Source organism: Girardinichthys multiradiatus, chromosome 1 (genome assembly GCF_021462225.1).
Source record: "Girardinichthys multiradiatus isolate DD_20200921_A chromosome 1, DD_fGirMul_XY1, whole genome shotgun sequence".
Classification (NCBI taxonomy): Eukaryota; Metazoa; Chordata; class Actinopteri; order Cyprinodontiformes; family Goodeidae; genus Girardinichthys; species Girardinichthys multiradiatus.
The window spans coordinates 31757600-31774536 of record NC_061794.1 but is presented as its reverse complement, the minus strand read 5'-3'; the positions used below and the strand labels follow the sequence as shown (position 1 = coordinate 31774536).

Genomic DNA, 16937 nt, shown 5'->3' with positions numbered 1-16937 from the left:
CGCTTCAGATGCCAGTAACCGCATCTCGGTTCCAAGCCGTAAAAGCAATGGTGGGCCGTCTCATACTCTGTTATATAGTTGACTGTGGCATCAGAGCTGCGACGCCCCCGTCCTATCAGCCGCGGTGCCCGCTGGGATTGGTAGTAGCGGACTGTCCTGGGATACAAAATGGCCGATGATGCCAGAAGGCCTGGTGGCGTCCAGCAACATGCAAATGGTCCAACATTCAGCAAACAAAATGGTCCAACAGAAGAAAATTGAAAAGTACTGCAATGGATCAAAGCCATGATCAGCCCCATAGTGATCAAAAAGGTTTATTTTGAATACTATGACAATTGGGAAACTTTTTGAATAGCAACGCTATCAGCAAGAGGCCCCAACAAAGTGCCATCATTAGGAAAATTACATACTGTAGATGTTCAAGTTTGTCAAACAACACAGTTAAGGTCTAAGGGCAACAGACGGTTTGTCCAACGACCCCAAAAACTGAAATTAGGCCACAGTACACTGTGAAGTATAGTTGCTCAGGCATCAGGCTATGAGGATGTTCCTCAGTCTGTCCGTTTATCCATTGTCCTCTGATTGTCTTAGATCCCATCGATTTTATGCTGCTCAGGTCAGTGGGATCCATGTCATACTTTAAACAGAGCTGTGCAAATGAAACAAATAATGTTGATACTTCATAAATGTGTACCTTTTAAATATGCTTTTGCTACAATAGAGCTCAGGTTGTTCTTTATTTTAGCATGTTGCTGCACATTTACACCCAGTAAAATTAAAGAAATTGGAGTCAGAAAATGTTGAGTTGAGCTTGCAGACTCTTCAGTTTCCTGTTTGGAACCATTTGCATCTTAAATGCCTTTTAATTGTATGCCTGACCATGCTAATTGAATTAGTAAAAACTATCTTTACTTTGTTTTTTTATGTTTGTCTGTAGTTTATGCTCCTTGTGATTTTAAAAACATAGATTTCTTTAACAGTGTCAACTATAAAAGCTTTTGTCTTTATTCTGTACGGGAAAGACAGTAATACAACAGGCCACCTAGGGCTCTGTTAACAGATGACAGGAAGGCTGATAACAGTGATTTTCTCTAGTCAGCCATCTTGACAGGAGACTGAAAGAGGCTCCAGCCTCTGTCATCCAGCAGGAGGTGCAGGCAATTGAAGCTGCCTGTTTTTCTTTTAATGCACTTGAATGTTACAATTTTTAGGCCTGTCATTTCTGGTGTCTCTCTGTACAATGCCATTAAAAAGGAAATAATAATGTGCAATGGCTCACTGAGCTGTCAGGAATAAAAATCCTCAAATTTTTCTAAACCGACTCTGTCATTAGGATTCAACTGTGTTTGGATTGTCTTATTGAAAGGTTTTGTTTCCCAAGTTTGGACTTCTACTCTGGTGTAACTTTTAGGAGATAATAATTGGATTCATAAAACACACAGTAGCATAAGTAAGATGAGTGACGTTATATTAAGGTTTATAAAGCAATCAGTCTCAGAATCTATCAAAAGTCGGGTATACTCATGATCTCAAAATCAATCTTTAGACTCTTTCTTGACCTTTGCATTAAGTGATCTAACATTTTGAAAAGAATAGGGATGTGTTTTATATTTAAAGGACATTTTTCTCAGGTATAGGACCTATTTAGAAAAAATCAAGAATACTTGCGCCTCAACAAAGGTTGTAAACAAATCTACAGAAGCTAGAAATCAACATCTGAATTTATTGTCCATCCATCCATCCATCCATCCATCCATCCATCTATCCATCCATCTTCTATACCTGCTTCATGCTAGCAGAGTCTAAGGGGGCTGGTGCCTCTCTCCAGCAGGCAGTTTTATTAAATTTATCAGTAACTGCACTAAAATGTACTTGCTAGTGATTTAATTAAAACACATGAAAACAAAACATATTAAAGCAACATAACACCAATTCTACTCTAATACTACTTTAAATGTAAGGGAAAATTTTATGATGGGGGAATTGAATGTTATATCAAATATTTAACATTCATCATTAAGTAATTTCTCTCTGGGAGTTTAATTTTGATTCTATTCTTTAAATTTTATTTGAATGAGGAAATAAAAAGGGAGGGTGACTTTAAAGTCTAAACAAGCTTTAATCCGTCACCTTTGAACACCAGAACAGCAACTATAGAACAGGAAAAGGGGGCCTTACTGTGGTTGTCATGAACCGTAGGACTTAGCTTTGGCATTTTGTTGTGGTTTAGACTGTGGTCTTAGTCTTTGTGTTGTTTAGATTTTCTTTCAAGTCCCTAAGTTGTTAGTTCCTGTTTTTTTGGGATCTTTGTCTTCTCTTGTGCATTGTCATCCATTTACTTCCTGTTTCCTTTTTACATCTGGTTCTAAGTTTTTCATCTCTTTTAAGTCTTAGGCATGGTCATGTTAAGTCTTGCCCTGTCTGATATTGTTTTACTATTGTGATTATTAGCCATCCTATCAAATAGTTTTACCTCAACTATCTCGAGCTCCCTGCTTACCCCAAAACTGCAGCCTTTTGTGCATTGGTCTGATCCTCATTCACTCAGAACTGTCACAGCTTAAATACCTCTTAGTTCAGTACCTTACTGGATGGCCAGTAAGGTACTGAGGAACTGACCAGACTAGCTATCAGCTCAGCTGTAACAACGGTTGTTTCACTTTGAGACTTGCTGTCAGTTCTCATCCAGGTCGTTGGACGTCTTAGTGTTTGCTCAATTTAAATTCATGATCGCTCCTAAACAAAGAGTGACGAGGCACACACATCCGAGGTAGATGGATGGTAAAGTGAATTCTTGCACAGTTTAGCACAAAAGTAGACACACAGTGCAGCATCCAATCCAAACAAAAATGTTGTCCAACATAATGGCAAGGCTCTTTGGTTGCTCCTTTCTTTCTCTAAGTTCAATTCAATTCAGTTTTATTTATATAGCGCCAATTCACAACACATGTTGTCTCAAGGCACTTCACAACAGTCAGGTACATACATTCCAATTAATCCTAACAATTGAACAGTGCAGTCGGAGTTAGCTTTTTATTCAAATTGGATAAAAAGTTTTTCTATCTAAGGAAACCCAGCAGATTGCATCCAGTCAGTGACTTGCAGCATTCCCTCCTCCCGGATGAGCATGTAAGTGTGTGGAACCACCTCACTGAGGCCAATGTGCTTCCAGGAGAGGAGACATCAGAAAGATCTGATCAGCCAATCTGAAGATAACTTGGGTTAACATTAAAGCAATGTCTCGCTAGAGAGTCAATAATGAATGGGAGTACTATTTTTGTCTGAAGTAGAACACTTATTCTAAAAAAACAATTGTCAACAATCATTTACTACTGTCAAAATATATCTCAAAATGTAAGCTTTTTTTCAGAAGGTATAATATTTAACATTGTGACTGATCAAGTATATAAAAACTTTCTGAATTTCTAAATAACATAAAAAACATCATTCACATAGAGAAACTTTGACATTTTGACAGGCATTGAGATACAACCTTTTTAAGTATAACACCATTGAGGTTATAAAAACATTTCTACTTTGAAGATTGCATGATGCCTTCTGAGTCGAAGAAGAGGTTATTTTGGTCAGACCTAAAATCTGGGTGAAGCCCACTTTGAGTAACCTGGAGAAAAACAGTTAGTGTAGGTGAAAGGTCAAATCCAAGATTTTTGTGTGCACTACAACACTTTAACAGTTTTCATGTTTTTTTACCTTTCAGCCAGGTTTTGAAGATGAATCAAGACTGGCAGTTCTCTCCATGTTCTTGACTGACACAAACCACCGAAGATTTTGCATGATCTCTAAAATGTTTGATCTGACACAAATAGACAATTTCTTTCCTTATTTTGATCAGTTTTATTGCAATAAATAAAGGTTTTTTCTGAGGGTCACATACAAATAGATCAGAGATAAAATTAATTAATCATGACACTATTCACTATTATTATAGCATTACTTATAAACATTACATGAGGAAAATTAATCATGCTCCACTAGGAGAATAAATAAAGCTCATTTAGACTTGTTTTGCTAAGGAAAATGCATCAGGCATTTTTATCATGATAAATTAATTATTATGAAACCAATCACTAAATGATGTACAAGAGACAATATTTCTTTTAGTTGTTAATGTGTATCACTTTTTCTCTAGCATGAAAGTCATGCAAGAGAACAATATTTGTGAAATCTCACATGTTCCTTATTCTATGATTTGTAGTATAGTATAGTATAGTATAGTATAGTATAGTATAGTATAGTATAGTATAGTATAGTATAGTATAGTATAGTATAGTATAGTACAGTACAGTATAGTATAGACGAATGCATACGCTGAGCAGAAAGGCACTTTTTATGGTCATTTTCCAGCCAAATGACTATGTAAACTGAATCTGAAAAACTTGACTGAGCACAAACAATTTTGATTCAGAGGCCGGTTTGCTTGAAATCAGACAAGCTACAAGATTGTTTTCCATCCTCAAAGTGTTTACCTCTTAAGGTAATCAGCGTTTTCTTTATTTCACCAACTAACATGCAAATAGACTGCAATGTTCAGGCTAAGGACACTGAACTCTGCTGCATGATGAATTCAAACTGCAGCAAGGGTATGAATAACTGAGATTTAATTTAAGCATGGGGGAATATTAGCTTTTAAAAGTTTAAAGAAGCTGATTCTGTTCTAGGTTGAGTCTGCAGCTGCAGGAGCACAGAGCTCATTGTTCATTCACTTTCAACTCTAGACACTGACCTCCATTGACAACAGTGATTGAGGCCAAAACATAAACAGATTCTGGTGGCATGAAGGGTACAGTAAATTCATTTAAATGTAATATCAGAATTATTTAAATGGGTTTGTTGTGTGAATTAATTAAATAAAACAGAATATGTATGCTACTTTACATTCAATCCAAAGCAATGGACCCACAGAGACAACACATTATGAAAGTATTCACACCCCTTAAACTTTAATGTATCTAACTGGGATTTTGTATTACCAACCATCACCAAGTAGTAGTGACTGTGACACAGAAGGAAGATGATATATAGTTTTCCTTTTTTTTTTTTATAATTAATATTCAGTACTTACTAAATACTTCATACAACTTTGAAGAGATGTTTTTTTCTCACCTGCTCTTCTTTGCTAAATATCTCAAGCTCAGTCAGATTGACCAGAGAGCGTGTGTAAACAGGTATTACAGATTTAGGTCTGAGCCCTTACTGGATCATTCTAACAAATAAATATTATTTGATGTAAACCACTACATTGCAGCTCTGGTTATGTGTTTAGAGCAGATGTTCTGCTGCAAGATGAACCCTCATCCCAGTCTCATGGTTTTGCAGCCTCTGGGATTCCTCCCTGGATTGCCATTCTCTCCGTAAAGCCTGACAGGCTTCCTTGTTCCTGCTGAAGAAAAGTATCCCCATAGTGTGATGCTGCCTATACCATCTTTCACTGTGCAGATGGTGTGTTCAGGGTGACGTGTTCCTTTAGTTGTCTGCCACAGAGAGCAATACACAAAACTGTCTAAATGTTGAAAAACTATTTATTCTGTTCCTTCCCCTTCACAATGATGCACTACTGTGTTAGCCTGCCAGATAAAATCCTTATAAAATACACTGAAGTTTAAGCCTTTAATGTGCTAACGTGTAAAAATGTTTAAAATCTTTTTGCCAACCATTCTATGCTAATATTAGTTAGTAAGCCTATTTTTTATTAAACCTTTTATGAGAACTTATTTAAAATTTATACTGGATGGGGAATTTATGTAAATTGGCCACTCTGGAGTTTCTTACAGCTACAGTCCAGTCCTGCAGCTCTACTCTTCTCCTCTGTTGTCCATGCGACTCATAGGTAATATATAAGTTATACTGTGAGAAGTCATCAGGCACAGAGGAAGTGGGGGGGACTTTGACTCTCACTTTATCAGGAGCCCAATGACAAAACTGAAAATTGCTGCAAATGTTTCTTTGTATCAGTGGGCAAATGTACTCTTCGAGTTTATTATAGAGTGAGTGCTGAGAAAAAGTATTTACCCCCTTAGAGAGCTTTAGCCATTCAGTGGAGCTGGTGTGTTTCAGTATAACCCAAGTGTGGTTAGATTTAAGGTCACAAACCGATGGCTGGACATTCTCATTCAGGATTTTCTGTTAGAGAACAAAATTTATGGTTCCATCGGTTAAGGTAGTGATGTTCTGGCGTAATGTTATTTTGCTGAAATGCTGTTACTTTTACACCAATGTAACTACCATTTATTAGGTTTAGGGAGCAATACGTTTTTTCTTTAATAAATAAAGTAATCATTTGAAAACTGTATTTTGTATTTATTTAAGTTATATTTGTCTGATATTAAAATTTGCTTGATGATTTGAAAGATTAGTGTGACAAAAAAAGGAGGTAAGTAATTCTTTACAGCACTGAAGATCAATATTTGAGCTGAAAATGAGAACATGTCCGACATTTTGAACCCTTTAAAACTAGATAAGAACTGGACATTTAAATGTTTTTGCTTTGTCTGTTTTAGGTGCATCAGTATTATAATTCTTTACCAGAGGAGAAAGTGCCCTACATAAACAGCCCCGGAGAGAAATATCGGATCAAGCAGTTGCTTCACCAGTTGCCCCCACATGACAATGAGGTAAAATGTTTCCACCATAAAATCACAGATTTCTTGTTTTAATGTGGGGACGTTGAAGATGTCTGTAGTTATTCCAAGTTTTTATGCTGCTTGATTATAATAAGCTGGGATGTTTCAGGTACGCTACTGTAATGCACTGGATGAGGAAGAGAAACGAGAGCTTAAGATCTTCAGCAACCAACGGAAAAAAGACAGCTTAGGTAGAGGGAATGTCCGACCTTTCCCCCATACAATTACCGGGATGGTCTGTGAGAAGGTAACCAGAACAGCTATTCTTAATTTTTTGTCTTTTTGACCTACTTTTTACTTATGCAAAAATAAAGATTAAAACAGCAACTTCACAAGACCTTCACTATTTTTACCTTTCCTCTAAATATTTTACAGTTAACATTTATTATTTTCCTTTTCTTCTAATTTCCTCACTTTTTCTTCCCGTTCGCTCTACTTACTCTTCCTCATCTGCAGTGTGGTGGTCAGATCAACGGAGGGGACATTGTAGTTTTTGCTGCCAGGGCTGGGCATGGACAATGTTGGCACCCTCGTTGCTTCGTCTGCTGCACATGTGAGGAGCTGCTGGTGGATCTCATCTACTTCCTCCAGGATGGGAAAATCTACTGTGGCCGGCACCATGCCGAGAGGCTGAAACCCCGCTGCTGTGCTTGTGATGAGGTATGCCTGTCTGTGCCTGAAATACTTTGTGTTTGGAAAGCCTAAATCACTTACAGCTCACAGAATTTAAGGTTTAAAACTGGTTTAGAGAGAAAAGATGGTTCCTTGTTATAGTTTATGCCAGGAATGTAGTTCCTTCTCATAGAGCTGAAGTCTGGTGCCTTAAAGACTGAAAATATTGTGGTCCAGATGGTTTTTTTAAGAAGGCAGCATGTGTAGCTTTTATAACAAAGACTTATTTTCATGATGAAAACATGTTTAAAAAAAATAAATGGATAGAAAGTGGGCTGCTGTTGGTAGCACTGTTGCCTTGCAGCAAGAAGGTCTGGGATTAAATTACGGACTCAGATCTTTTTGCATGGAGCTTGCATGTTCTCCCCAGTGCATGCCTGGTTGCTCTCTGGCTTCCTCCCACAGTCCAGTGACAGTCCAGTTACCTAACAGTCATGACTGTTGGGGTAACACTGTTTAGTGTTATGCTGGAAGGTTCACCTCCAACACAGTCTCACAACTTTTTCAGCATCTATCAAGTTTTAGCATCTTGCCCTCATTTCTGACCTGCTTCCCCGTCCCTGAGAAGGCAAAGCATTCCGATGGCATGATGTTGCCAATACCATGCTTCACTGTGGGGATGGTGTTTTCAGGGTGGTGGGCAGTGTTACTTTTCCAACACACATAGCATCTTACATGTAGGACCTGTCTGGTGTGCTCCTTAGTCTTTTAGATGTTCAATATATGCTCTCAAACAATCTTTAAGCTTCAAAGAACAGCTGAGTTTATAGAAGTAATTAATTACAGTCACATGAACTCTGTGTATTTATTTGAGAAATATAATTGGTAATTGGTTGATTTTCTTTAGAGGAGCTGAAAACAAATGCATGACACTTTTTTTTGTTTTAATGCGTTAAACTACAAATCATCCTTTGTGCTACTATGTTTTGGTCTATACAAGCTTAATAAAATACTTCCAGGGTGTAAATACTTTTGCAAGACAATGTTTAAAATGTGTGCATTTTAGATAGAGAGTTAGATGAGTGCAGTATATATGTTTTTGTCTGTTGTTTTTCTTATACATATACAGGTCCTTCTCAAAAAATTAGCATATTGTGATAAAGTTCATTATTTTCCATAATGTAATGATGAAAATTTAACATTCATATATTTTAGATTCATTGCACACTAACTGAAATATTTCAGGTCTTTTATTGTCTTAATACGGATGATTTTGGCATACAGCTCATGAAAACCCAAAATTCCAATCTCACAAAATTAGCATATCATTAAAAGGGTCTCTAAATGAGCTATGAACCTCATCATCTGAATCAACGAGTTAACTCTAAACACCTGCAAAAGATTCCTGAGGCCTTTAAAACTCCCAGCCTGGTTCATCACTCAAAACCCCAATCATGGGTAAGACTGCCGACCTGATTGCTGTCCAGAAGGCCACTATTGACACCCTCAAGCAAGAGGGTAAGACACAGAAAGACATTTCTGAACAAATAGGCTGTTCCCAGAGTGCTGTATCAAGGCACCTCAGTGGGAAGTCTGTGGGAAGGAAAAAGTGTGGCAGAAAACGCTGCACAACGAGAAGAGGTGACCGGACCCTGAGGAAGATTGTGGAGAAGGGCCGATTCCAGACCTTGGGGGACCTGCGGAACCAGTGGACTGAGTCTGGAGTAGAAACATCCAGAGCCACCGTGCACAGGCGTGTGCAGGAAATGGGCTACAGGTGCCGCATTCCCCAGACCTGGGCTACAGAGAAGCAGCACTGGACTGTTGCTCAGTGGTCCAAAGTACTTTTTTCGGATGAAAGCAAATTCTGCATGTCATTCGGAAATCAAGGTGCCAGAGTCTGGAGGAAGACTGGGGAGAAGGAAATGCCAAAATGCCAGAAGTTCAGTGTCAAGTACCCACAGTCAGTGATGGTCTGGGGTGCGGTGTCAGCTGCTGGTGTTGGTCCACTGTGTTTTATCAAGGGCAGGGTCAATGCAGCTAGCTATCAGGAGATTTTGGAGCACTTCATGCTTCCATCTGCTGAAAAGCTTTATGGAGATTAAGATTTAATTTTTCAGCACGGCCTGGCATCTGCTCACAGTGCCAAAACCACTGGTAAATAGTTTACTGACCATGGTATCACTGTGCTCAATTGGCCTGCCAACTCTCCTGACCTGAACCCCATAGAGAATCTGTGGGATATTGTGAAGAGAACGTTGAGAGACTCAAGACCCAACACTCTGGATGAGCTAAAGGCCGCTATCGAAGCATCCTGGGCCTCCATAAGACCTCAGCAGTGCCACAGGCTGATTGCCTCCATGCCACGCCGCATTGAAGCAGTCATTTCTGCAAAAGGATTCCCGACCAAGGATTGAGTGCATAACTGTACATGATTATTTGAAGGTTGACGTTTTTTGTATTAAAAACACTTTTCTTTTATTGGTCGGATGAAATATGCTAATTTTGTGAGATAGGAATTTTGGGTTTTCATGAGCTGTATGCCAAAATCATCCGTATTAAGACAATAAAAGACCTGAAATATTTCAGTTAGTGTGCAATGAATCTAAAATATATGAATATTAAATTTTCATCATTACATTATAGAAAATAATGAACTTTATCCCAATATGCTAATTTTTTGAGAAGGACCTGTATATATGAGCAGATGGGGATTCTCAGTCTTCAGAGACTAGACCAGCTGGCCATTGATTCGGATGCAGCGAGTACGAAATGCAACACACTGCCGGCCTTTATACTTCTTAGCTCTTTAAACTTCTTGACCTTGTTTATACTTTTTTTTTTTTTTTTCGCTCTGATTGAATATGAGTCATCATCATTTTTCAAAACGACAGGATCCCAGTTTAACAGTCCCACCCACAGATGCCATGTCATTTCGTCATGGGAAGAAAAGCCTAAAGCTAAAATACATCTTTTTCTTGCAGCTTGTTGCATTTTACATTAAAGATGTTCAAATGTGTGAGGGTTGCTCTCCTTAAAGTCTGGGAAATGAGAAATATAAAGAAAAATCTAAAATAGGGTAATAACTCCCTAACATTTGTAATATTTGACAAGAGATTTTTCAACTACAAGTATTTTTTTCCTCTCAGAGTTTTGTTTTTTTAATCACACTTAAATGTTTCAGATCATCACATTAATTTTAATCAGACAGAGATTCCATGACTGGTTTTCTGGCAAATGTGAGACAGGCCTTTGTGCTCTTTTTGGTCAGCTGTGGTTTTCCCCTTGAATGCAAGGATGCAATTTTGCCCAGTTTCTTTCTTATTGTTTAATCATGAACATTGACCCTAAATGAGCAAAGTGAGATCTTCAGTGCTTCAGATGTTGTTCTGGGTTTTTTGTGACCTTCTGGATGAGCAGCTCTTAGAGAAATTTTGTTAGGCCGGACACTCCTGGAAAGGTCACCACCATTCCATGTTTTTTTGGTTGTTTTTTTTTTCCATTTGTGGATAATGGCTCTCACTGTGAATCATTGAAGTCCAAAGGCATTACAAATTGTGTGGTGGCCCTTCAGAAACTGACTGATGACTTTGTTTCTTCTCTGTTTGTGAATTTCTTTAAATTTAGAGATGATGTGTTGCTTGAGATAAAGATAGTGTTGAGATAATGTAGTCTACTTCATGTTGTCAGAACAGCCCTATTTAAGTGATTTTTTGACACTTGAGGCAATTACATCTGGTTGTGGCAAGTGAAATTAACCAAACTCAATGATATAACAAGGATGTTTTGGAGAGTTTTCACCTGTTAATAAAGGAAATCATATCAATTCTGATTTTCTGTAGGTTAAATAGGTATTCTTCAAACTACTCCTTTTTCAAACATATAAGAAGGAAATGTAATATATGAGGTGGGACTAAATGTATTTGATCATGTTTGAAATAAACATAAACATATACATAAACCCAATTCTGCTTTTGTATATACATAGATTACCGGTACCTTTTTTTATATTAAAATGTGTTTGATGGTCCGAAACTTTAAACCATGGCAGAAAGTAAAAGAATATTTAGGAGTGACTTCATAGAAAGTACCGACCAAATACAACAGCCTGTTGAGTAAATCATGGATTACCCGAAACATGGGCCCAGCTCAACACAGTCTGCATTCAGCAACCCTAACTGTCAATTGAAGAAATACTGACATCTGTTCTGATCAACACTGTTAGGTATTCCTATCTTACGTGTTTGCTGATTACTGTAATATCTGAACCACACAGTTAATCTTTGCTGATGAATGCACCGAGGCAGAGGGAAGGCACTGGCACATGAGGCACTTCTGCTGCTATGAATGCGAGACCACCCTCGGGGGCCAGCGCTACATCATGAAGGATGGACGGCCACACTGCTGCAACTGCTTTGAGTCTCTTTATGCGGAGTACTGTGATGCCTGTGGAGAACACATAGGTACAACACACCTACGACCTACAACGCACAAAAACACATACGTACAGCTGATGCAACACATGGACATGTTTGTCTTTCTACACTGTAATACAGCAGCTGAAATAGCCTCATAATGAATGTATCTGCGGCTGGTATCAGCTCCGAGCCTCATGGGGCACAGCTGCAGAGAGGCGGATCCAGAGCAGTGAGATGTGGATGGTTATTATCATCATCCACGGCTCTCCTAACAGTGAAAGAGTGGGTTTCAGAGTGTGCCCCCAAACTGTAACCAGATGGGGGCTGTGAAAGATGATTACTTCCTCCAGTCTGAGAGTAGAGCTTGTGAAATGTATTTGTGCTATCTTGGAATCCAAGCAATCATGTAAGGGCACGGAATCACAAATGTTTGACTTCAGAAAATAAAAATAACAAAGAAGAGGTTAATCTGCTGGTTAAAATGGAACCAAGAAGCATGCTCATTCACTGACAACGAATATTACATAAAACTATATTTCCATTTATTTCTGGAATGTTGCTGAAAGGATTTTTTCCTATGTCGTGAAAGGAATTGACCAAGGCCAGATGACATATGATGGGCAGCACTGGCACGCCACTGAGGAATGTTTCTGCTGTGCCCGCTGTAAGCGTTCCCTGCTTGGCCGTCCCTTCCTCCCAAAGCAAGGGCAGATCTTCTGCTCGAGGTCCTGCAGTGCTGGGCAGGTATGGAAACTGGAGAAATGTCTTTAAATATGTTGTGCTTTTAAAATTTATTCACACAAGTCGCCTTTAACATTTTTATGATTAAACAAATCTGGTTTCTTTGCACGGATCAGGATCCAGAGGAGTCTGATTCCTCTGACTCTGCCTTCCAAAGCGCTCGCTCTCGAGAATCTCGCCACAGCACCAAGATTGGGAAAAAGGAGCGCAGGAATGCTGAGCAGGATCGTCGGAGCACTGAGCCTCGCCAGTCTGCTCCTCCACCTATGCCCGACCGCCTGTCTGCTGAAATCGATCCCCTTTCTGTTCCAATGGACCGACTAAGCCTTTCATCCAGCCAGACTCCAAGCAGGACACCTAACCGTACACCAAGCCGCACTCCGAGCCGAGCCCCGAGCCTTAACCAAGTGTGGATGAGCAGGGATGAACCCTACATCCCGGCTTCATACGAGGGCCCCCAGAGGGATCCCTCCCCAACCCCTGCACCCATACATCTACTGGGTCAGTGTAATCCCAGGCAGGGATACAATCCCAACACAAACGCTCATCCACCTGCCCAGAGTCCTGCCAACCCAGGCAAGAGGCCGGATTCTTGGGGGAAGGAGCAAGGCAATGCCAAGAGGACCCCTATGGCTGCCCTGAGGGGCCACTCCTTTAATGAAAACTGGATGCACCACAGCCAGGATGAGTTCAGACCCAATAAGCTCCGTACCCAAATGAGCTTCAATGAAATGTCTAGCCAGAATCAAGGTTTTTCTGACAAGAGGAGCATCAGTCTTCATGGATTCAAGAGAGACGGCAGACCCCCTCTGACGAGGAGAAACCACATCACTGCCATGAGCTTCAACGAGCCCCTCACTCCACTAGAACAGACCCCTCGTGGATCCATGGACTCTCTCACTATCTCCAATACTGCAGGTAATAAATAGTTCAATGTGGCTTAGGCCTATACAGGTGCATCTCAATATTTTATCACTGAAAAGGTAATTTAGTTCATTTAATTCAAAAAGTGAACTCATATTACATGGATTTGTTACACACAGAAATATGCATTTCAAGCGGTAATTTCTGTAATCCAGATGATCATTGCTTATAACTAATAATTACTGAGAATTCAGTTTCTCAGAAAATGTGACACTGATGAAAAGGGATTTTTTATTCAGAAATTTTGTCTTTTGACTTTACAGTTTCCCAGCATATAGTCATTGAAACCCTCCATAAGGTTTTTGTTAGCCACATATTGGTAAAGAAGCTGCCTGTTCACAGAGTGATCTATGTTCAAGCATAATAATGGAAGGTTAAGTGGAAGGAAAAAGTGTAATAGAAAAAGATAACTGCAGTCTTGAGACGATTGTGAAACAAAGCTCATTCAAGTGCTTGGATGACATTCATAAGGCATGGACTTTGGAGTCAGTGCTTCAACAACTTTGTTTTAAGGTCATTTGTCAGAAGCATCATACAGAGCTTTGGAGAAAAATCACTGGACTGTAATTAAGTCCTATTTCCAGATGAAAGAAAAGTTTGCATTTCATTTAGAAATCAAGGTCCCAGGGTCTGGAGGAACAGTGAAGAGCCACATAATCAAAGTTGATTGAGGTCCAGTGTGTAATAGGCTAAAACTCTAAGTCTTTGACATATTATTTAAAGTACAAAACAAACCACAAAATCAGAACCAGATTCCACTGGATTGTAACAATGTCATTTTCCAACTGGAATTGGCATCTGCCCACAAAGCCAGAAGTACATCCACCTTCTTTAATGACCATGGTAACACTGTGCTTTACTGGCCTGCAAACTCTGCTGACCCAAACATCAGAGAATCTATGGAGTATTATCAAGAGGAAGATGAGAGACACTAGACCCAAGAATGACAACGAGCTGATGGACACTATTGAAGCAACATGGGCCTCCGTCGGCAGAGGTACAGGTTGATCACCTCCCTGCCACGCTGCATTGATGCAGTGTTCATTGCAAAAAGAGCCTCAAGCAAGTGCTGAAAACAAATCCTGTAAAGTACAAGGACGTACTTTTTAGTATGTTGATATTTTTATAATAAAAATCTATCTTATTGGACTTATGTAATATTCTAATTTGGGTTTGATAAGCTGTAAGCCATAATCATCAAAGTTTATCACTGTGTGTGATGAATCTATATGATTTACTTTATGCTAAAATATATAAAGTTTTTTATAATGTTGTAGGGTATTGAGATGCACCTTTATGTTATGATTGAAAAATATGACGTTGGATTTGCTGTTCTAACAGGTAACTCTCTGGATGGAGCCACTAAGCGCCAGGAGCATCTGTCAAGGTTCTCCATGCCTGACTTGAGCAAGGATTCGGGTGTAAACGTGTCTGAGAAGAGCAACATGGGCACCCTCAGCTCCTCAGTCCAGTTCCACAGCACAGAGTCGCTGTCCTCCTCTCGACCGTACAACAACAACATGTACACACCACTGAGAGTCGGGTACCCATTGCAGTACTGGGATGGCCCGCAAGAGCTTGGCTTTGACGGTAAAGGTCGTGTTGGGTTGGTGGGCAGCAGCGGGAACCTGCGGATGGCTCCCATGAGTGACAGAATGCCCCGCCGCCGCATAAACGCGCAGGAGTCCGTCTCCCAGCAACAGCAGCCACAACCGAGACCCCACAAACACCATCGTGGAACCAACGGTAACGGTCAACACCGCAGTGGTCGGCACCACAAACGCTCCCGCCGCTCGCGTTCAGACAACGCCTTGCACCTGGCGGCAGACCGTCCAACTCAAATGGTGGAGCTTCCCTACCGCCGGGTCCAAGAGGATTACGACCGCTTCCCCTCCGGTCAAGCTGCTCGAGAGTTGTACGGTCTGGAGTACAGGCAGCAACCCCACCGGCCCTGCCCACGCACCACCTCTGACCTTACTCTGCAGAATGCTGGCTGGCAACCAGTGGGGTTGGGTGGGCCGTGCTGGAATGATGGCCACATGGAGGGTACCGACCCATGGTGCTCCAGCTGCTCCTCTTCCTCCGAATCTGAGGCTGATGAGGGGTATTACCTGAGTGAACCGATACCTCGGCCCGTGCAGCTGTGCTACATCAACAATGAGGAGCTACGCCACCGCTACAGCCCATCTGGGATAGGTGCCCATCATGGACCTCTGCACGGACCGATTCATGGCCAGATGCACAGCCGCCAGAGGAGGAAGAGCAAAAACTGTATAATTTCCTAGATATAGAGCAAGAAGATGAGAAGGGAATGGAAGGAGAGTGAAAGGAATTAGAAAGGTAAGAAGACAGAAGAAAGCACTTGAGAGGAGGAACAGAACGAGTGGGAAGGTGAGAGTAAGACAGTTGAGAGTGTGTGCAGGGCGTGTGCGTTTGTTTGGCAGGGTTTGAGGGAAAAAAAAGCCAATTTTGTTTGGGCTTGTGAGCTTACACAACTCTACAATGGGTTATAGTTGTGTACACCTACACAGAATGATCTAATCTTAAGAGGAAGCTCAGCTGGCTTACACAACAAGGTTGTTTACAGTGACTGAGACAAACTCAATGAAGGCACCAGGAAGCACTGATGAATTGGACTGCTTAATATGCTGTGGTCAAGGTAAATAACATGGTGTACATGCGTGTCTGTCTGTCAGTGTATTCATGTTACAGAGAACCTGAACAATTTCTTTAGTCTGAAACGGAAAGTGAAGCTGCAGCGACCTGCCAATTAACTGGACTAGACTTCTACGTGGACCAACAAGAAATTGTGCTGGGACAGTGAAAGCTATGTGCTAGATTCCAAGCTATGTAATTGTTTACCTCCGTGGAATCCAAATGCTGCTGGAATATAGTGTCGGCTTGCTAGCCCTCTTATGACCTTGTACAAAAATAAAAGTACGTTGAACCTTGTCCTCTACATAGCCAGCTCTCCATGCTTTACCAAGGACAGAGGGCCGGGCAGCCTCTGCTCCTTGCCCATTCAGGCACAGTAACGTCAGGTATGGTCCTGTTTTCTTTTCTGCAACATGCTTTGTTTTACTTCTAGATGGTTAGTATAATTAAATAATAATATTAATAATAATAATGCTACCAATAATAATACTAATGCAAACAATAATTATAATAATATTACAGAAAATACCTGCTAAATGTATATATAATAATAAACTTTAATAATAGGTGAAGTACTGTAAATGTCTTGTACATATTGTCTTAAATATTTATATATTTTGTAACAAAAGAATCATTATTTGTATAACATAGAAATGGGGAGGCTTGCATGTGAATTTTGTTGTTGTTGTCTCATACTGAAAATAAAGTGTACTTTAACCAGGAAACTCAAACAGAAGTTGTACTGTACTTTTTTGCTCCAAGCAGGGTTTCAGTACAAGCTTCAGTGGGGAGTGACAAAATACTCTGCAAGCAAACACATATTTTGACATGAAATAATAAAGCAAGTGAAGGCAACTGAAATGTCTATGATTGTCCAAAGGAAAGTACTATAGATCTAATAGTATGAGGTTATTTTTATTGACATCTTTATGTATATATATATATA

At 40.1% G+C, this 16937-nt stretch overlaps 1 protein-coding gene across 1 annotated transcript in view; it reads left to right on the top strand.

Moving 5' to 3' along the window:
- Positions 1-16722, top strand: part of prickle2a (prickle homolog 2a) — a 79167-nt gene extending 62445 nt beyond the window's left edge. Inside the window, exons 3-9 of the mRNA XM_047374702.1 lie at positions 6519-6632; positions 6751-6888; positions 7098-7301; positions 11530-11716; positions 12261-12415; positions 12529-13330; positions 14678-16722. Of these exons, the coding sequence (XP_047230658.1) occupies positions 6519-6632; positions 6751-6888; positions 7098-7301; positions 11530-11716; positions 12261-12415; positions 12529-13330; positions 14678-15621 (2544 nt within the window). The 3' untranslated portion in view covers positions 15622-16722. The remainder of the gene's footprint in view (positions 1-6518; positions 6633-6750; positions 6889-7097; positions 7302-11529; positions 11717-12260; positions 12416-12528; positions 13331-14677) is intronic.
- The last annotated feature ends 215 nt before the right edge of the window (positions 16723-16937 follow it).